Here is a 21212-nt window from a genome sequence, read left to right on the forward strand (position 1 = left end):
TAAAGAGACGCGCGCGTAGAGAAGGGTATACAAGTAAGAAAGAGGTCTAAATTATCTGACTCCCCTTACACAGAGAGAGAGAGAGAGAGAGAGAGAGAGAGAGAGAGAGAGAGAGAGAGAGAGAGGGAGGGGGGGGAAGAGGGAGGGCGCATGCAGGAAACACACAACTTGAACAAATCACTACCCTTCAAATGACTTAATTCCGTCGCTACACGTGAGCTCCCCTTTCCAGCACACACACACACACACACACACACACACACATTGTTGGTTAGTGAATAAAAAGCGAGTTTTCGTAGAGATGCAAAATATAAAATACAGAATGCAAGAAACGCACTATTAAAAGGGGGGAAAAAAAAACATATACACACATAAAGGAAGAGACGAAACATTATTTTTTTTTTCATTTTCCTTTTCTTTCACTTTTTTTTTTTTTTTCCATCTGGTGTATACATCCATTACTGGGCCCGCGCACCTCCCTTCCATGCTATTCCGGAGCCGAAAGCCTCTGCCCGAAGCGTCCAAGTCCATGGCCTTCCATCATAACCCGCGCCCCAGAGGGATCGAGGCAGACTGCACCGGCTCCACTCCATCCAGATATCATGACTTTTTTTGTGTCCTTTTCTTTCCCTTCTCTTCCGTCCCTCACTCTCGCAGTTCTATCGATGGACGGAATAGGAGACTGGAAAATATATACATTACATGAGTTGATGTTGGTAGGTGTACTCGTATGTATAGCAGAGGAGAGAGGGGGGGAGGGAAGACAGACAGACAAACAGACAGACACGGATAGGCAGATAGAAAAACCGACGGGTAGGCAGATAGATATATAACCATACAAACAGGAAAACAGACAGGTAACCTCCAAACAGGCAGACAAACAGTTAGATACGAAGGCAGAGAGTCAGGAGGAGAGAAAGGTAAACAAACAGACAAGGATCCGGGATGAGGAAAGAGCGAAATATAGCGAAGCCTCTCACATGACTTCTTAACCGTACGAGTCCACTCTGTTGGGCCGCGATCTGTTCCTGTTGTCATGAATATACAACTGTGGCCGAACCTCCCCAGTTAATTTTAATTTAATAAATAATATTCAATCCCGCAGGAAAAATCGTGGTATATATATATATATATATATATATATATATATATATATATATATATATATATATATATATATATATATATATATATATATATATATATAATTTTTTTTCAGTTTATAATGTTCTGGGCGGGTTCTGTTTTTACTTCAAATTGAATTATTAATGAGTTTAGGGCAAGTTTCCAACTCTGCACGGCTTCAAGGCAGTTATTTAATCTAATCAATGAGTTCGGGCCCTCGCGCATCAGAGCCTCCCCGGCGCTCCCTCACCCTCGCACGGCCAACCCAGGCAAAATAGCTTAAAGGATTGAAGGCTGAAGGTGGCGGCGGTCACATGATGGTTTCAAGCTTATAGGCATCCTCTTTGGCTTTTCCATGCAAGCAAGAACCGTACCCTTGGAATCCCCCCGCGCCACGTCATTGTGCTGTGGAAGACGTGCAGGAAATGGCCACTTCTTAAGGTACTAAGTGCCAAGCAACAAAAGACAAAGGTATGAAGAGAATGCCTATCCCGTCTGGTCCTAGCCAGCCTTTGAACCCATGACCTCTCAGTTGTGGGCCCCGCGCGTTAACCATTGCGCTGAAGGACACCAATGGTTGAGATCACGTTAAATACTGAAGCTCATCATCGTAAGTGTTAAGGTACTACTTTACCGGAGTTTGAAGAACATTTACTGAATTAATGAGACCAGTTCACATAGGAGGAAGTACATAACCTGAATGTCAAAAGTGTATCGGGTGACCAGAGGCAGGATAATAAGGGAACTGGTTTTGCAAAGGGATAGTTTATACGGTCTTTGTACCAGGAATGTTAATATTATTCGCCAAGGTAAATCTATGGAAAGTGAAGGAAGAGTCACCCAGCCTCATGTTACCCCAGCACCTAGCAACAACCAGTTCCCCGAAAATGTCATCGATTGGATTGGAAGCTTCAAAAGAGAACCATGAATTCGAATATATTCACTGGTAAAGTAAATTAATTAAATCCACTACTATTTTTATTAACAAACAATTGCTGAATATATGGCTGTTTACAGTATTTTCTCTATTTTCTGGAGGGAAAATCATAGTTTCACGTAGTTTATTTAATTTTGCATTCCTCGTAACTACCCGAAAGTCATCATGATCTCCAGTAAGGAGCACAAAAGTGGGTACGCTTAAAGCTTGCCGGTGGGTGCAATACCATTGGCTCTGTGTCATCTCGATACCTCTTGTCCTCTAGCTGGCCAACTCCCATAACGTCACAGAGGAGCCGAATGGAAGTCAAGGCTGCAGGAGACGTTTTTTGTATACAGTTAACACGCTCCAATATCTTTATTTTAATCGTAATGTAAAGGGCAGTATAAAACATCACGGCAAGTTCGTTTTCTAGTGTTGGACAAAATTTTGACTATCACTTACTTTACTGGATTGACTTGCAGATCTTCTCACACTCTTGCAAGGTTTGGAAGTTATTCTGGTTTCCTCCACAACCGCCATAGATGAAGTACTCGCACCGTCTCGTGGCGGCGTTAAAGTAATACCGCGGGAAGAACCCGTAGCAGTTGCCAGGCTCCATGGGCTGCAGGCACAGCGGAAGGGAAGTAGGGAATGTTGGCAAGGCGGTGATGGTAGGAGGCGGAGGGATCGTGGCAGGACCTGTTGGCGTTTTCTAGTAAATATATGTCCATAGAAAGGCTTCAGAAAATATCGTCATTAGCACACAAAGGCTGATGGTCAAGAAATTAACGCGCCCACTCACCACAGGGGTTGCGGCTGCATACGAATCCTCCCCTCACACAGTTGCACCAATTGCAGTCCACCTTCCACCGGGAACCGTCTTTGCACGCCTCTTGTTCCAGCGGATGAATGTGCCCTACAAGAAAGATTTGAAACTTTAAATTTTCATCCCAAGATTTACGATAAATATTAACAAAAAATATTTTCATTCAAAGTTCATAACCGTATGGAATTTTTTTTTTTTCTGTTCGGTATCATTTCCACTGAGTTTAGCAACTTTACCAACTGCAGTACAGATAGCTTTGTAAATCACATCACTCTCGCAACCACATGGTACTCGCCTTCAACACAGCCTATGCGAGTGCAGCGAGCAAACTGTCCATTATCTGCGCAATCACACCAGTTACACTCTTGCATCCATCGAGAGCCTGGCACACATATGCCCTGGGAGGGAGGCACGTCAGGCAGAGGCTTCCACTCTCCTGCGTTGAGAAAAATAAAATAAATAAATAAAAATACTTCGATAAAAATTAAACAAATTTCATTAACACCACCACATACTTTTATCCAAAAAAATTAAACAACGATTATCAAAATGACCCTCAGAGGCTCACCTGAAGTTTTGGCGAGAATGATCTTAGCATCCTGAGCTAAAATCTCCAACTCTCGCAGCCAGTTGTCTTGCGCCTCCTTCGTGGCTCCCCTCTGGCGCAGCTGGCACAAGTCAAACTGACACGCATCTAGGGATGAAATTAGGATCACTTATGTATGACGTAAAGCTGTGCATATAAAACTGTAACACTTGTGTCCTGTCAAGTCTCTGGTTTGGAAATTCTCGTTCTGGCCGCCTCGCCGCCTTACCGACGTAATGCCCCAGCTCCTCATCGGTTGCCAAAATCAAGTGCAGACGTCTGCTACAAATCGCCCGGAGTTCTTGTCGCTGTGCGGCATCTAGAGTGCACGGGTCTCCCTGTAGCAAGCAGAAGGATTAATGCTGGCAGCCACGCCAGCCAAAGATCTAACGTTAATTCAAATAACAAAGTTTTACTTACTGTCGTTTCCCTGTCGCAGCCACGGCAAATCTGGCAGTCGCGGCCTTGATCCGGAGTCTGGAAAGAGATTAGTGAAGTGACCGAACTGTTTATCGCCTCGTTCTTTTACTGCACTAAATAAATTTACACCACAAGTGAATTGTATAACTTTGAACTGAACTTAGTAACTCAAAAAAAGTTAATCTTCCTGACAAGGATTTTCGCTCACCCGCCATGACTCCGCGAAGGCCACGGGCCAGGGGTGCAGCGGGTGTTGCGTCAGGTCGCGCGACGTGAAGTCATCTTCCTTGTGGAAGTTGAAGCATCCACACAGACCATACAGAACGTTCACGTGTGACGGGTGTGCCCACACGTCCAAGCGGTGGCGGCAGTGCTGGATCTGGAGGAGGGAAAGAGGGGGAGGAGGGAAAGAGGGAGCGGTAACTGGCAGAATGGAGGGAGGAATTGCAGGTAACGGCGGGCGTACATTAAAGAAGGATGTAATTATTTTATTTAAGTCTTGGAAAAAAAATGCATTATACATAACCGATCTGTAGTAGAGACAACCATCATTATATTATTGTAATTTCGAAGTTTACCATAATCTTTGAGGAGCCAACCAGGAAGATACAGTCCCCGTCCCGCCAGACCAGGACCGGGTGCTTGCCGTGAGAGGAGAGCGCCTCGGTCACGCCCGTTGTCGGCACCACGAATTCATCGTTATTCACTAGAATCTGCAGTGACAGTCACTCATGATGGCGCATTATAGGATTACGCTCGAGTCACTTTGACAGACGAACTTTCTAGTTAACATAGTATACTCCTGTTCTTCAGTCCATTATGCTTCTTTAATTTTACTATTCAATGTCAAAGTAATACAATGTGGTAACTTGATGTTAAACTTCAGAAATACAAGACCTTCTACGAAACAAGGCTGGTACTCACCGTGAACGGGTTGTTGTGGCGCAAAGTGATTGCTGTGTATCGGTCATTCTTGAAGGTGGACACGTGCAGGCAGGAGGCACTGTTGTAACAATGGCGGAAGTCACTGAAGACACCGTAGTCAGGATAAAGACTATTTCCAGGCTGCGTCACGGTGTAATTACAAATACCGTGCCAGTCGTAGTAGTGACCATCAAGGGTGTGGATATGAGGGTCGTTGAACAGGTAGCAGTGCTTACCTGGTGGAGAAACATGGTAATTACAATTGTTCTATATGAAAAAGCGGCCCATCTCTAAATGAAGGAAATAGGAAAGCAGCAGCAGCACTCACAACACTCTGCAATCTCCTGAGAGGCAACCCACACTCCTCGCCTGCAGATTAGCGCCGCACAATGGGAAGTTAGTTCGGCTCCGTTAGGGTAGATCAACCCGTCAAACTCGCAGCCTGGAAGAGAAAGACTTTCACACACCACCATTACGTTGGCCCCACCGACAGCCTCGATATCAGGTGTTTGTTACTCGTCCCATATTGTCCTAAACACCAGGAGAATCTCATTTACAATACTTCAAGCGTGTTACTTTTAAACATCTGAAAAACAAAACGAAAATTAAGTTACGACAATAATAAAAATGAAATGAAATACTACCTAAACATCTTGGTTCCCTAATGGCTACTAGGGCGCTGCACGTGTAAGCACTATTATAATTAGGGCACCAGAGATTCACCGTCTATGCCCATCACCACCACCCCACCCAATTAAAGTACCCGGCTTACTCACAGCCTCTGTCACCAGGCTTGCCAATGTACCGCTCTCGGATGTCACCATCGTGGCAGGTCAAATAGAGGCAGCACGATGGTAAGGAGGCGACAGTCTGGCCGTGGTTAAAGCTAGACTTCCCATAACAGCAGCCTTCACGAGGGCGCTGCGCTACAACTGTTGTCGCCACCACTGCTCCTGTGGATACACGCCAAATTAAGTGGTGTGGAAGCTCTTCGTTCTTCAGATTATGTAATATTCCAGTTTCCCACGGCTCATCTCACCAATCGCCACAAGTAGACATGCGGTGCTGCTGTACATCCACGGCGCCTTTTGTTCCTGAGGATACAAAGCACATATTTCTAACACGTAGTTTGCTTCAATTACGTAGGTCATCAGTCAACAACCCAAACACTTCACGATGAATATAAAGCGAGTAATTTCCTCGTGACAAGACCCACTCCCTCACCATGACGTAGCCCCGTCCTGCTGACAATACTACGGTCCTCTTGCCTCAGCTCACCTCTGCTGGCTGGCGTTCTATCACCACAGCGACTCTAATATCAACTCGGTTTCGCTCATTCACTCATTCGCTGCCGTTCAGGGTCGTTCAGTCACACCCACATCGAGTCAGAATGCTGCCAGTGTTTTTTTTTTTTTTTTTTTTTTTTCAAAGTTAGTGCATCCTCTGCAATGTTTGCGTGCTACCTGCAAGTGACCAGTGAGAAATATTACATTCTGCAAGGAACACCGTATAATCTAGTCTGTCCTCGTCTTGCTAATTGCAATTTCCATTCTGAGTTAATAAACTGACGTCTACTTCAGAAAACTCAGAGGGTTTCTTTTTTCGTTTTGTTCCCTAAGCTTCGTCATTAACAAATATTTTCATTCGGTACAGAGTACGACGTAAAACTAGCACAAACGGTGGATTATGAAATAATGGTATATATGTTTTAGTACGGTTGAAGTGCATACGTATCCTTTCATAACTGAATGATCATGTAGAAGGTGAAGTACGAAGTGCGTCGCATACTCAAGACGTGGAGGAACATCTTTTGTTGAGGAGGTAGAAGTGAAACATGCACTATTTTCGTGTTCGTTGTAGTGTGAGAGGGACTGACGTTTAAAGTAAGAGCAAGTTGCTATTAGAAAGGAAGGAAGCGTATTCCTTTGTATTCGTTTTAAGTGGGAAGAGCAATAGGTGGGTGGGGCGACAGGGGGGAGGGGAGGGACGGGGGATGGTGGTCAAGTAGTGCCATGGCCATGATTTTCACTTCATCAATCGTGTCATTACAGCTCTTTGCACTTCACCACTAATGCTTGGAAATCTTACTTAGGGATACACAGATTTGTAATTATAATGAGAGTTAAATTAATATAACGCGGGAATAATTGAACGTATTCCTCCGCCATCAGAAAACGTGATGTCATGAGTGGCCCGCGCGGAGTGACGGGTGTGAGAAGGCCTCAAACTGTCAGAAGGCAAACTGTCAGTGCAGTTTACAATTTAAAAAGACAAGGCTCGTGTGCGTGTCGTGCGTGATGCGGCATTCCTGGAAATGGTGTTTGTGTGTGACCTTAGTAATGCAAGTGTAATCCGTGAACTTTGAGTGCAAGAGAACATACCCAGACAGAATATGAACTACGAGATGGTCATGTCACTCATGTGTTGGTAAAAGTGTATCAACTTGTCGTTCGCCCTGTCAGGGGTGTTTTCCTGGAGTGACGGTGTAGCCTAACGAAGAATGGAACATCGAAGCGAAAGGCAAACTACTGATGTAGTCCACCACAATCCACAGGTATGCAGGGGGTGTTGTGGAAGAGCCAATATATTTCATGTTACCAGAAACAATTAGAGGTTAGTTTTCTCGTGAAATTACTTGCCAGGAGTGTGTCAGTGATGCCCCTCACCACAGATCAGTTATTATTGACTCAGTTCTATTTACTAGCGATGAAATACTGTGCTTTCATAACGGAATTTTTATAAAAGATAATGAACATTACATACTTTGAATAATATTCCATGTTCCAAAGCAAACAAGCTCATTTCTCCTTTCCTGCTCCTGGCCGGTGTGCGTCCAACTCGGCCCATTGCAACTCTGCCATTCCCTATTACCAACACGGCCCACTTGATGAACCAACTCGTGCCATTTTGGAATACCAAGTCGGATTATCAGTTCGATTTAACAAACACCGATCACAACCAACCTATTCAGCTCATCTAAGGTATTATGCAACACACGCACTAGCATATTCATTCTATTCCACCTCCCTCCATCCTTCACCGCATCATTTCCGGTCTCTCCAACTTCCACTTTTACCTTCACCACCTCAAAGGCTTCATGCTTACACCAGCTCACAGCATAAACACGAAAATTGTATATGAATATGTCTTCATGATATTTTCAAATCTGAATAAGGCATTTTACCTCTAAGAATGAGACACAATTCCTGTTAAATTACCAAATTATACAGACATTTCCACATGTGAAGCTTTACATATTTTTCATAGATACAAATTTAAACGTTTAAAATTCATTTAAAGGTCGTGATTACCACTGATTAGATTGAGAGTCGAGGACAAAGTATATGGGAAGCACATGGTTCACATTAACACTGAAAGTTTGCGGGACAGTTCAGTGATGTGCGTCATAATTCCAGACAGCTTTTATATGTGACACGTTTTACACACACACACACACACACACACACACACACACACACACACACAGTGAGCCATGGGTTCGGTAATTATAAGGCAGACAGATAATGGTGTTTATATTATCAGTAATGAGAAGTGCCTGGCAACAAGCAAACAATTAGTGACTGCTGTAATACCAGTGGGAATGGCACGCCTGTCCAATAACCAACGCATTACCGTACATATTACCTCAATAAGCACCATGCAATAATTTTCCCGACTAGCATCGACGTCACGAAGCATGTTAGCCGCTTGCCCAACACCACGAGCAGTGCACCGCCGCGCCGGACGACACAGCACACCCCTCGAGGCACATCTGGGACGTTAAGTGATACCAGTGAAAGGAGAGTCTCAGAAGTCTCAAGAAATGTCTGTTATAATGTGACAAGGTCCAATATTCTGAAACAGTTCCATCCAGCACCTCCACTACTTTCAAAAGGCTTTAGGTTAAGTGACACTAGTTTTTAGGGATATTTTTACTATTCTAGTGACATATTAATCATGTTTTTTACATCATTAACTAGATAAAGATTCTTGAGAATTCTTGAGGCTAATCATCTCTGTGGCCTAGGAAAATAGTCGTGGTGAGAGAGCGAAGCCTTCCCTTATACTGGCGAAGGGACGAGGACGTAGAACCCTCCACAGGGAATATACCACTATGGAAAGTAGAGAAAAGACTGCCCTCGCGTCCTTTTGGTAATCTGTTTAAGGAGAACATACAGAAGTAAGTCGTTCAGTATATATTTTTACGACTGCCCGCCAGAGACTCCCTTGCCGTATTATTTTGATGTTTGATCGTGACTCGTGACAACAACGGCCTTTTATTATTGTGCTTACGTAAAGGGAGCGGACAAGGAGCCTAATGTCCCTCTAATATACATATTTATGCTCCTATGTCCATTAGTCATCCAAGTCCACAGAGTTGTCTATTCATCTCTTTAAAAGCTTCCCTCTTGACTCATCACTAACAACCTGAGTCTATTCCAGTCATCTGCCATCTTATCCATTAGTCAGTTTCTTCATACCTTGTAGAGTATGAGAGATGCCACGCTCGAGATGAACCAGTTAGGACACTAATTTCCAACTCTTCAGCCTCTCCTCCGTTCTAGTTTCTCGTATCCCGCGCGCGGTAACCGAGACTCCTCCTCCTCCTCCTCCCATCCCCTCTAACGCTGGTATTATATCACCACGCCGACTCTGGCAAGGTAACTTTACCAGCTGACGACACACGAACTCTGTATCACTAACACTGACCGATGTTCCCGCCTGTCGATTGGCTCAAACATTGGTGGTTTCTTTTCACACGTGTGGCAAGTTGGCTATATATGAATACCTACCAAAATCATCTGTTAGTTATAAGATACCGGGTTATTTGTACGCATACATCGGTACCTTATATACGATTATAGGTTTAGGTAAACATGAAACCAGTCTGCCGCACCATATGGAAAAGAAAACGAGAATACTTGGCGCCAATCAGCAGATGAAAGCATCAGTCAGTGGCAGTGTTACTAAGTTCGCGTCTCCTCAGTTAAATTGCGTTACCAGACTAAGCTTTTGTGTATAGCTCACCTGCTTCCCTACCTTTCCTCTCTGGCCCTCGACACCAGCCCACGTAGATACACAGTGGCTTGTTTGATAAATTTACCAACAGAAGAGTCACTGAAGTTGAGATGCGGGAGTTAGGATCAGAGTTGTCTAGGTGGCCATTAGGCATCAGGTGTGTGTGGGAAGCCCTTAGGGTTTGTAGTAAAGCTGTCGTCAGTGTCATTTATCGTGGGGTGGGTGGATGCTCGTTCCCACACGCTCACCTGTTGCTGTGCCCTGCTGTGACTGGTGGAGGCAGGAGCGTGGGTGGGATAATAGTAGTGATAGTAGTGAGGATGCTGTAGTGGCGGTGATTGTGAAAGATTATGATTATGGTTAAGTACCGATGTTAATTCTCTCTCTCTCTCTCTCTCTCTCTCTCTCTCTCTCTCTCTCTCTCTCTCTCTGCCTCGCATCTTGCAAATATGGAATTGGCCTTCGAACAGCAACAAGCTCTTAACTTTTCCAGCCAGCAAATTGTCGGTACATTTCACTAGAGTCGAGTTTTTTTGGTGAATCATTACAGATAATTTGCGCATTAGGCACGTTTAGAAAACTGTGAGGGCTAGGTTTTACAGCGGCGCGTTTTTTAATTAATCAGTGAATGGTGGTGTTATCACCCGCCAGTTAGTTGATCCGGATAAGCTGAGGCAGGTCCTGTTTGGCTATTTCCTGGCATATAAAGCCTTTCATTTGTCAGGGGATGAATGTTATCAAAACTGCTGTGCTCCCTCGTATTGAAAGTCTCGCTCTACTGTGCTTTGTTGTGCAGTGATGCTCTGTGCTACACTTCCCCAATTACGACAGCCGACACAGCCGCTCTCTGCCATATCCTGGACGTTGGTTATGTGAGTTTGACAATATTCTCTAGGTTTTTAAGAGGATTTCAGAGAGATTGCTACGTGTAGGCCTGATGGCGTCTTGCACCTTACCTTATTTTCTTCTCACTAAGTTTTAATTACGAGTTTGGTCCTGGCATTCTTTTCCAAACATTACCCGGTAGTGTATGACCTAGTTGTTGAGGCACCGAGCTCATCAATGTCCTCGAACGCTCATCTGTATGGTTTTTATATCTGCAAACGTTATATACAGTATCTTTACCGTCTCTAACCTTTATTTTCAGTAGGGGGTTTTATATTAGCGTTTTATATCCACTGTCCTTACCATCTCGAACTCCTTTTTTTTCTAGGGTTTTTATATATACAAGTGTTTTGAATTGGAAGTTTGTGTTTTGAATTGGAAGGTTGTGAGCCCTCGGCTCACAACCAAGAAGGCCCGGGTTCGAATCCCGGGCGCGACGAGGCAAATGGGCGAGCCTCTTAATGTGTAGCCACTGTTCACCTAGCAGCAAGTAGGTACGGGATGTAACCCGAGGGGTTGTGACCTTTCTGTCCCGGTGTACGGTGTGTCAGTGGTCTCAGTCCTACTTAAAGATCGGTCACTATGAGCTCTGAGCTCTTTCCGTAGGGGAACTGCTGGTGGGTGACCAGCAGACGACCGTTGGTGAATCACACACACACACACACACACACACTCATTAGTATGGATATTAGCGGGGGGAAGAAGATATTAAAGGGTCAGAAGTAGATAATTCATCTCTCCTAGCCCTCGTAGTACTCGTTCCTTAATATACGATTAGCTCACTGCATTTATGATTCGGGGAAGATTTCTTTATTTCCGGACTGTAATAGCAGCTGCAGATGGGGATACAGGATTAATAAACTAAAGTGCAAGTGAAACAATGTGAAATAAGGAACTAAGATGACTCGTTCAGTAATTGTCACCCAAAAAAAAACAGACTGAATTTTGGCTGCTATGACTTCTTAAGCTAATGAAGTGATCAAGTGTAACTTTAGACTACGATATCAAAATGCATCGAGTGCCGTAAATATTTCAGTGCCAGGAGCTGTATTTTTGTTCAGTAAATCCGTGTTGGGTTAAAATAAAGAAACGGGTGTCGTTAACAGTGAAGGAGGTAAAGAGAAACACGAGAATGACCGGAAAACCTTTGAGCACTGGTGACCTGACGTACGTAACACAGTGCCTTAAAACTTGTTGAAATTGAGTCCCTAACGATCATCACATTGACGCATAACAAACCCTGCTGTTCTTTGGCCTTGTAGTGGCTCAACATGATATCACGACAGGTTACAGATTTCTTCAGTGACTTTATCAATAAAAATAGATAATAGTCAACAATGGTTACGTGTACCGGGATGATCTTGTAATATATACCTGTGTATTTGATAGAGGAAAATTTATTATCGAATTACTGCATTGAATTACTACATTTCTGAGAGAGAGAGAGAGAGAGAGAGAGAGAGAGAGAGAGAGAGAGAGAGAGAGAGAGAGAGAGAGAGAGAGAGAGAGAGAGAGAGAGAGAGAGAGAGAGATGATAGACTGGCCATATGTTTGTGGAGATGCACACTTTGTTTATAGATGTACAGAATGGTATAAGCTGGTTTAAAATGTCCAGATATATATGGCAAAAACCAAATCTTTTCATGCATGACCCCTCGTAAAACAGACTTTGCTGTTAATCTAACCCGAGTCCTCCCAACAATTTAGTCAGATTAGCGAGGATTTGCTATATTTATGTTTGTCTGTCTGTCTGTACCTATCTATCTATCTGTTTCCGTCTCTCTCTCTCTCTCTCTCTCTCTCTCTCTCTCTCTCTCTCTCTCTCTCTCTCTCTCTCTCTCTCTCTCTCTCTCTCTCTCTCTCTCTCTCTCGTTATCTAAGTAACTACTTGAAAATAAGATATAAAATATAAGACGAGTATTGAGAGAGAGAGAGAGAGAGAGAGAGAGAGAGAGAGAGAGAGAGAGAGAGAGAGAGAGAGAGAGAGAGAGAGAGAGAGAGAGAGAAAGAGACATGCACACACAAGCACCGAGATCTGTCACTGAATTCTTACATTCCAACAAACAACAGAAACAAGATGAAAGTTACATTGCTACATGTACGTTCTGGACAGTTACACGAGAGATACGAGGTCACGCTGCTTGGTAACGTGCATGACCGTTGGCTACTGACGGTTCTTTCGCCTCCCATTAATAGTTGCAGCAACAGATCACGTCTTCCTACTCTGTCTTCTTGTCAGTGAGAACGGGTGTCGAGTGCTAAATAGACTTACTCTAGCCTAGCGATATAAAAAAAAAAAAAAAATGTAGAAAGTGGTGGCAGTGGTGGGATCTACTCTTCTAATGAATGAATCATCTTCGTCTTCACCTTCAGTCTGTTTCTATATGTGGTCGTAATTCTTAGCTAACCTTTTCTTGCATATCCTCTTTCCTCGGTCCCTTTTCCGGCATGTATTTTGCAATGTTTTTGTTCTGCTGGAACTTCTTCAAAACAATGAGTAACGGTTATAAAAGTGACATAACCACAATAGTGAAAAAAATGTTCTCTCCGCGTGGTGGTGAAGAACAAACTTACTTTAACCAGCTTATGTATCTCAGAAATTTATCATAACACGTATCTTGTGTCCTCTTATGTTATAATCATGTCTACCTTCTCTAAATCCATGAACCTTCTCTTCTCTCTCATTGAATGGGGATACGTTCATTTCCAGCGTTTGTTTCCCATGTACTCTATGTTTCCTCAGCAAATAGCCAAAGCAATCTCATTTCCCTACCTTTGTCCCCAAATAGGTGTGTCCCCCAAATTGAGGTCTGCGCATGATTGGCACGTGTTTGCTCTCTGTCAGATTAACATTTCTATGTGGCAGTGTATTATTCCCTGCCACAGAGAAATATTTTATGTAGCAGTTTATTATCTATTTTTTTTTATTTCATATTTTTTGGAAGAATCTACTCAGATATTAGAAACCGAGGAGCGTTGCTATGAATAATTGATTTCGGAATTCATTTGATAAATCTGTTTGGGTTTCATTTAACTTTCTCTCTCTCTCTCTCTCTCTCTCTCTCTCTCTCTCTCTCTCTCTCTCTCTCTCTCTCTCTCTCTCTCTCTCTCTCTCTCTCTCTCTCTCTCTCTCTCTCTCTCTCTCTCTCTCTCTCTCTCTCTCTCTCTCTCTCTCTCTCTCTCTCTCTCGTGTGTGTCTGTGTGCGTGTGTTTACCTATTAGGTTTTGTTTCTTGAGTTTTTACTTATTTGTATTTTTGCAGGATTAAATTGAGCTCGTTATGTGTGTGTGTGTGTGTGTGTGTGTGTGTGTGTGTGTGTGTTTGAATATGTAGTTGTATATATGAATACGCCTGCACATTAATAACTACACTATATTATGAAAAAAAAAACAGGAAATAAGTAAAATGTTGCAAATTTACTACAATGGAATATCAGCTAAAGTCCATAAAATGTGCTGGAAATGTGTAAATGTAAATGGATGCGACAGGTGAGCGCACGTGTGTTGGCTGCTGTTTTTATCCAGGTACGAGTATATGATTAGTTCTTTTTGGGGTGTGACTTTTTACTGTTGCGCTCGACGGCTTTGTTCAGCCACTCTGGCACGCGCGGGAAAACTGCCATTTGGATGAAGAGTAGATGAAATTATTGTTATTATCATTAGTGGTGGGAGTTGTAGTAGTAGTGGGGAGCCGACGATATTCCTTCAGTGTCCCCTCTCACTCAATGTAATCAAGTCAGTAAAGGCATCTAGGTCACCTCCCTCAGCTCCGAGTAAGTAATTAGACATTAATGAAGAGGAAAGTGAACGTGTAAGTCACTTTTTTTTTTGTATTTTCTTTTTTTGCGGTGGTAATTTTCTTCACCGTAAAGAGACATTTTTTTTTTTTTTTTTACTTTTTTGCCGTCCTCATTCTTGATTCTTATAATGGCGAGGTGCAGCACGCAGACTCTTTCACGTATTTCAGTATAATGTGGTAGAAGTTGTATATTGCATATGTAGGTCATTGTTGTTATTATATTGGAGTAATGATGTGTTAGAAGCCCCATTCCTCTCTCTCTCTCTCTCTCTCTCTCTCTCTCTCTCTCTCTCTCTCTCTCTCTCTCTCTCTCTCTCTCTCTCTCTCTCTCTCTCTCTCTCTCTCTCTCTCTCTCTCATATATTTCTATCCTTTTCTGTCTTCCTCTTATATTCTTCCATTGATCACATTCCTCCTCCTCCTCCTCCTCCTCCTCCTCCTCCTCCTCCTCCTCCTCCTCCTCCTCCTCCTCCTCCTCCGTGCTGATCTTGTGACGCGTGGCATGAGTGGTGTCCTCTTCCTCGCCATTCATTCGCTGCCTCAGAGGGAACGAGTCAAGGATTTATTTAATCAAAGGAAGTCATCAAGTGACGGTCCGAACTGACATTTTTGAGACGCACTCCTTTGATGTGGATTCTTCAGAAGTAAACCGGATTACTCCTTGAAATTTACGTGATATTCAGTAAAACTTGGTAATAACAGAACGGATATACTGCTGATTTTCCTGTGATCTGTCTCTTGGTTTGAATGACAACGTCCCCCTAAGTTTGGCTCCATTGCGTGCGGTGCCTTCGCTCTAATCCTAAAGTCATGATATAGAAAACGTACTTTACCTTCGTGACTGTTCTTTCCACCCTGAGCTACTTTATTCTCTACTGGACCTCGTCGTGTGCCCCGCTGATTCACATTCCAACGTAAGCACCCACGACTAGTATTTTCCATTATTAGTTCGGGTGGTGATGGTATTCTCTTACTTGTGTTCTTTATGTTATCTTGTCACGCGAGTACTTGAGCGTTATGAGTGACCTGCCTTCGTCGTGCTGTTATTTAGTTGCCTAATGATGTCTTCACTCCCTACTTACCGATATCAGTCTGCACGAGTTACTGTAATTCATGTATTAGAGCTTAGGTATTTTCTCCAGCGTAAAAATGAAAAAATGTACGTAATGTTTCACGTAACTTTAATGGCTAGCAGACCAAGAGGAATTGTAGTCAGGATAGCAGCTATTGTTAATTTTTTTTTCAGTTTCAGTCCTTGTTAGTTGTAATGTCGGCAAATCTCCAGCGGATCAAATCGTAGCATTGTTATAACTTTAAAATGCGTGGCACAAGTTGAGGTGAGCATGAACACAGGCAGGTCCTAATGATTAAAAGTTACTTCAGCTCTGTAAAGCTCCCTGATACGAGGCTGGAATCTGAACACAGGAGCGCCGGTGCACTGCGTCACGCGCGGCTCACACACTTTATAATGTGCGCGCAGTTACAGGTGTATTACGGGGATTCCATAGCGAGGAATGTCGAAATCATTGTTCAGTGGAAATGAGGTGGTTTGTCCTTGTGATATGTAGATATGCAGGTAAATGTGCAAGTAAATTTAGAATTGGACTCATCGCCTTCTGGTGGTCAAAACGTGTTTTCTCTCGTAAATGAAATCACGCACTTCATTTCTATATACGTACATAGTTATCGTGCCTTTTTTTTTTTTTTTAATATATTCTAACAAACTAGCAGCCCGTGACAATCTTCAAACTTATTCCCAAAGAAAATATAACAGGAACATAATCCACGTGATGCCTTTCAGTACGGTACACCAGAACACGAGTGAGTCTTGCAAGGAGGTTATCGACTCGCTGCACACAAACTGACGTCGTTCCTAACCTGTAGTATTTAGCGCTTTGTCCTCCCTCATCAGGACTATTTTCAAAGACCACAGAGGTGATTAGACGTATTTTCATGGGTATTTTCCCTATTGATGATGCAGAATCCTTATTAAATTCATGTAATCATGAAAACAACATTGAAAACCCCAATAACTTTCACTACAGCCTGTGAAAAGTAGTCGAGATAAGACGTCCAAGTGTTTGAGACCACAGACTCTTATTGCTGATAAAGAGAAAGGCTATTCAGTTCGAGACAGTAGAGTGCACCAGCCAGTAGCAGTACCAAGCTCTGGAAACCTCCTTAGGATCTCAGTGCCATCGAGATACGTAAAGCTTTTGTCAGGTGTATCTGTTCTTTTCACCAGGAAGTATTCTCACAATATAGACTTTGGTTTTACCCGACGCGACCATAAAACTTGGCCTCTTTGTGTGCCGCCACCGTTCCCTTCAGGAGTAAGTGTCTCTGCAATGATTACGGCGGCATTTGCAGGGGGTGTATCGGTGACATTAACATTGGCGGCAGATGCAAGGCGATAACTCGTCGTGGTAAGACTGTTCAGCTGACCCAGATCCTTGACTTCCTAGATCCTTAAAAATTCTATGCTATCAGATTATATTCAAGTATTTGAGTTATGATTATTGAAGCTTCAAGTTATTGTTTTCCGTTACGCACATTTCGGCCTCCGCTCAGACTCAGGCATCTGTCGAGGCTCCAGACGTGTGTCGCTTTCCAGACACTGTGGGTTTTTAAGGCATATTATGTTTCATTTAGCAGAGAGGAGTATCAACTTGCTATTCAGTCTCTCTCTCTCTCTCTCTCTCTCTCTCTCTCTCTCTCTCTCTCTCTCTCTCTCTCTCTCTCTCTCTCTCTCTCTCTCTCTCTCTTCTGCACTTCGAAATTCATTTTTTTTATTTAAATTAGCAAAGAAGACAGTATTCTTCCATTCACCTTTATAAATATTTCTTTGATTCCATCGTATCTCTTCTTTTATCGTCAAGTTTTCACGTCCATGCACATCTTCCATTATTCCAGTATTTTTCTATTTCATTTGGCACGAGAGCATGAGACTTGCCGACACTCCTGGCCATCATATTTCCTCCTCCCTCCGTTCAGCGTCATTGCCTTCACGCGCCTTTGAAATAAATAAATCTCTCTTTTTTAAGGAGGAGGAGCGTCAAGCGGATTCATGTCTTGCATCATTTTATATCCCGTTTCTCCCCGCTGATGATATTCTTTGTCGCGTCAATCATCGATATTATTACTTTTTCTTTCCCGCTCCCTTCAAATTAATGACTCTTCTTCATTTAATTTCGTTACAAGACATTTTTTTTTTTCCTCACTCCTCTCTTTCTTTCTCTCCCTTCAGTGCTTCTTTCTTTATCACTTACCCATCGTCTTCATTATTTCTCTTCTTTCTTTCTTCCTTTCTTCCTATTCGTCCCTCCCTCACTCCATCCATCCATCCTTTCTGCCTTCCCTCCTTCCTTCCTTCCTTCTCCCTCCACCACTCCCGTCCGTTCTCTTATCTCCATCATTATTCTTCTCCCTCTACTTTCTATTTTTCTCCCTCCTTTCCGACATTTTCCGCACGCACACACACACACACACACACACACACAAACACACACACACACAAACACACACACACACAGGAATTTGTAAGAAACAAATAACTTTGCTGGTGTGATGTTAAATGAGAATAAATCTATCAAGCTGTGTGTGTGTGTGTGTGTGTGTGTGTGTGTGTGTGTGTGTGACTATAAATCTATTCCTTAGCGTCTTAATGACATTTTTCTTTTTCTTATGTTTTCTTGTTATATTCTTTCCTCCTCCTCCTCCTCCTCCTCCTCCTCTTCCTCCTCCTCCTCCTCCTCTTTGTCTCTTTTCCTCCCCAACTTCCCGTACTGACAGCGCGCCCGCCTTTGTTCAAACCAATGTTTCACCAAAAATTTTCTTGCGCCCTCTCTCTCTCTCTCTCTCTCTCTCTCTCTCTCTCTCTCTCTCTCTCTCTCTCTCTCTCTCTCTCTCTCTCTCTCGACATTTTTAATTCCACATCTTCAACTTGTTTTCCTTCCTTCTTCACTTATAAATTTTCGTTTCTATTTTTGTCTTTCTTTTTTCTCTTCCTCCTCTTCCTCCTCCTTCTCATTATCGTCACCATTATCACCGACACCACCATCACCATTACTGACACGGCTATCTGTGACATACAACATAATAGTGTGCATATTCGAGCGAAATAAAAGGTAATATATTTCTCCCAGGGCCTTTATGAGGATCTTAGTTGGGAAAGACCTTTAGAAAATTAGCTGGGGGGGATCTTTCTACCTCCTAAGTTAACGCTTTGAGCTCTACGGCCTCTGAGTCTTAATGGGATGGTCTGTGTGAAGGGCAGGATATCATGATTTCGAAAGACACTCCTGATAGCAAAAGGAGAGAATGATTTCGTCGTTCAAACCTTTTCCTGTCTACAGTTTTATATCTCCATTCGTAGAATCGTCTGGAATCGCTCAAGTGTAGTGACAGATGAGTTTTTTTTAATTATGTATGAGGGACACTGGCTAAGGGCAACAAAAAAGTATCCCCCTCATACTCACACAGAAAACGGGCTACTGAGGTGTCGGTCCCAAAAGAAAGGTCAAAAGAACCATCTAAAAAGTGGAGGATAAGACTTAGTGTCGTCATTACTTAAATTCTTGAAGGGTTACAAAGACCTCGAGTAATAGGGAAGGAGAGTACAGTCATAGTCACTAGTCAAGCTACACGCAACATTCACTTCCACTCCGTTTGATGCTTCCTTTCAACCTGAAGTCCTTGATCTGTTAAGAATTAGCAGTCAGATTTTGTAAGAAGATTGTCAGCGGGGACTTAATCTCTCTCTCTCTCTCTCTCTCTCTGGTGTTATTCTCTCACTCGCTCCAAGTCACTGCCCACGGAAGTCAATTAGTGTAAGATTCAAGAAAATGGCAAAGCACAGTGGCAGTGAATATCAAAGGTTACTCTACTTCTAACCCAGAGTCTCTCCACTTCCACGTTCACCTCTTAGCATTGCCAGCGTGTGATAGTGTGAATCGCCAGCTGTGAACCCCCTGCTTCGACTCTAAACCGAAACAAATCTCGCCAAATCCTCCATCACCTTCCCTCTTCCTCGTACTGACTGGGGTGTGTGTCGGATACGAGTCGAAACAGGCGGGGCGGTTCACGGCAGGCGATTCACACATTGGCAACACTGAGTCATGAACGCGGAAACGGAGGGGACTGTACCTACAACAGCGTTACAAAAACATTTCAGGAAAGACGTGCGTTCATGCGTTTCAGTCTGTATTTTCTAGTAAAGACATTGTTGCTCAGGGGCTTGTTGCAGTAAAGTAGATTTAACGCAACACTCGGAATGCCTTGAACGCACAGCCACCAACACCGCGGCAGGAAGCACCGACATACCAGATGACTTGGGCTGGAATGTTTCTTCAAGGCGCGTTGTCGCTCAGAGGGAAAAAACAGCCTTGCGTGCACATCACTTGCGACAATACTATGATGGTTCATGATTCGCTTAGATGTTTATCGCTCAGTCGCTTACCCTGTGAAGTGGATATTTTGAAATTATGCATAGTTGTTCAAAGCCCAGCCAGCCAGAGATCTATTTCCACCTCTTCACGTTAACGAGAAATCGGTACCTGATATTACGATCATTTTAGTCTCCCCATAGATTTCATCATTTACGTGACTGGAAAACTTTCACTCAGTTAATATTTTACAATTTTACATAGTTGTTCAAAGCCCAGCCAGAGATCCCTTTCCTTCTCCACTTTACCGAGAAATCTTTACTTGATAATACATAACATTTTAGTCTCTCTTTAAGTTACCATATATCTCATTATTTACGCGAAAGAGAAGAAGGAAAGAAAAGAAACCTACTTTATATCCTTAAGACCTTCGATCACTTCGCTTCCGAGTTGCAGCGTCCCGGGTCACGTGTGAAGTCAGTTGTAAGACCTTCACTCTGCGTCGTATGTATTAGTAAGGCTTCCTTTGTGCTGTGGGGACAGTTTTCATTTATATATATATATGTTCTCAATAGATATGATGATGTCGCCACCATATCTGCCGGCAGTGTGCTGGGGGTAGTGGTCTTATAAAGGGCTGGGGAATTTTCTTTTGGAAGTAGAATAGTGCTCAGGTAAAGCTGGATATGTTATTGTAGTAAAAGACCTTATATGCTTTTGTTACGTTGCTCTTCATATTTCTATCGTACTCTTCTTCCTCCTCCTCCTCTTCCTTCTCGTCCTCCTCTTCCTCTTCCTCCTCCTCTTCCATTTTTTACCTCTCCTCTTCAGTCTTTTACTTATCTATCACCTTTTCTCCTCTCTCCTCGTCCACCTCCTGTCTGTTCCACTTCTCTCCTCTTTCCTCATCCTAATTTTTCATCCTCACCTTTCCTCTTGCCTCTTTTCAACGTTCTTTCCTCCTTGCTCTTCCTCACCCTAACCCTTTATCCCTATCTCTCCTCCTCTTGCCTCTTTCCTTCCTTCGCGGCTAATTCTCACACCGGCCCCGTGGCGCAATGGTAGCGCGTCTGACTCCAGATCAGAAGGCTGGGTGTTCGAGTCACTCCGGGGTCACATCGTCGGTGTCATGTTTTTATTTAGTCTTTGATGTCTTTTTAAGTTGAAGCTTGTCCTTTTCTCCCGCGGTTTAGTGCATGTGGCTACTGGAGTGTAGTTAATTGTCCGTTATGATGTATTTTCACAACCTGACTCAATAAACTCGATTCTAGTATAATCAATCATAGGAACAGTTTCCGTCGAAATATTTTTTTAAGTTTACCTGAG

General features: G+C 43.2%; 1 protein-coding gene, 1 long non-coding RNA gene and 1 other non-coding gene across 3 annotated transcripts in view; 2 read left to right on the top strand and 1 right to left on the bottom strand.

Moving 5' to 3' along the window:
* Nucleotides 1-2090: 2090 nt before the first annotated feature.
* LOC135111188 (mucin-6-like) lies at nt 2091-6125 on the bottom strand. The gene is made up of 14 exons (XM_064024270.1): nt 6025-6125; nt 5840-5894; nt 5577-5753; nt 5129-5242; nt 4801-5036; nt 4455-4589; nt 4085-4255; nt 3877-3933; nt 3686-3794; nt 3439-3564; nt 3166-3306; nt 2847-2960; nt 2507-2743; nt 2091-2374 (listed from the first exon to the last, which is right to left on the bottom strand). The coding sequence occupies exons 1-13, from the start codon at nt 6025-6027 to the stop codon at nt 2508-2510; spliced, it is 1674 nt and encodes a 557-aa protein (XP_063880340.1). The 5' UTR covers nt 6028-6125; the 3' UTR covers nt 2091-2374; nt 2507.
* Nucleotides 6126-7015: 890 nt separating this feature from the next.
* The window catches only part of LOC135111328 (uncharacterized), a 68260-nt gene continuing 54063 nt past the window's right edge, over nt 7016-21212 (top strand). The window contains exon 1 of the long non-coding RNA XR_010273704.1: nt 7016-7354. This is a non-coding gene — a long non-coding RNA (uncharacterized LOC135111328). The remainder of the gene's footprint in view (nt 7355-21212) is intronic.
* Nucleotides 20931-21002, top strand: Trnaw-cca (transfer RNA tryptophan (anticodon CCA)). The gene has a single exon. It is a non-coding gene; the product is annotated as a tRNA-Trp (tRNA).

Source organism: Scylla paramamosain, chromosome 21 (genome assembly GCF_035594125.1).
Source record: "Scylla paramamosain isolate STU-SP2022 chromosome 21, ASM3559412v1, whole genome shotgun sequence".
NCBI lineage: Eukaryota > Metazoa > Arthropoda > Malacostraca > Decapoda > Portunidae > Scylla > Scylla paramamosain.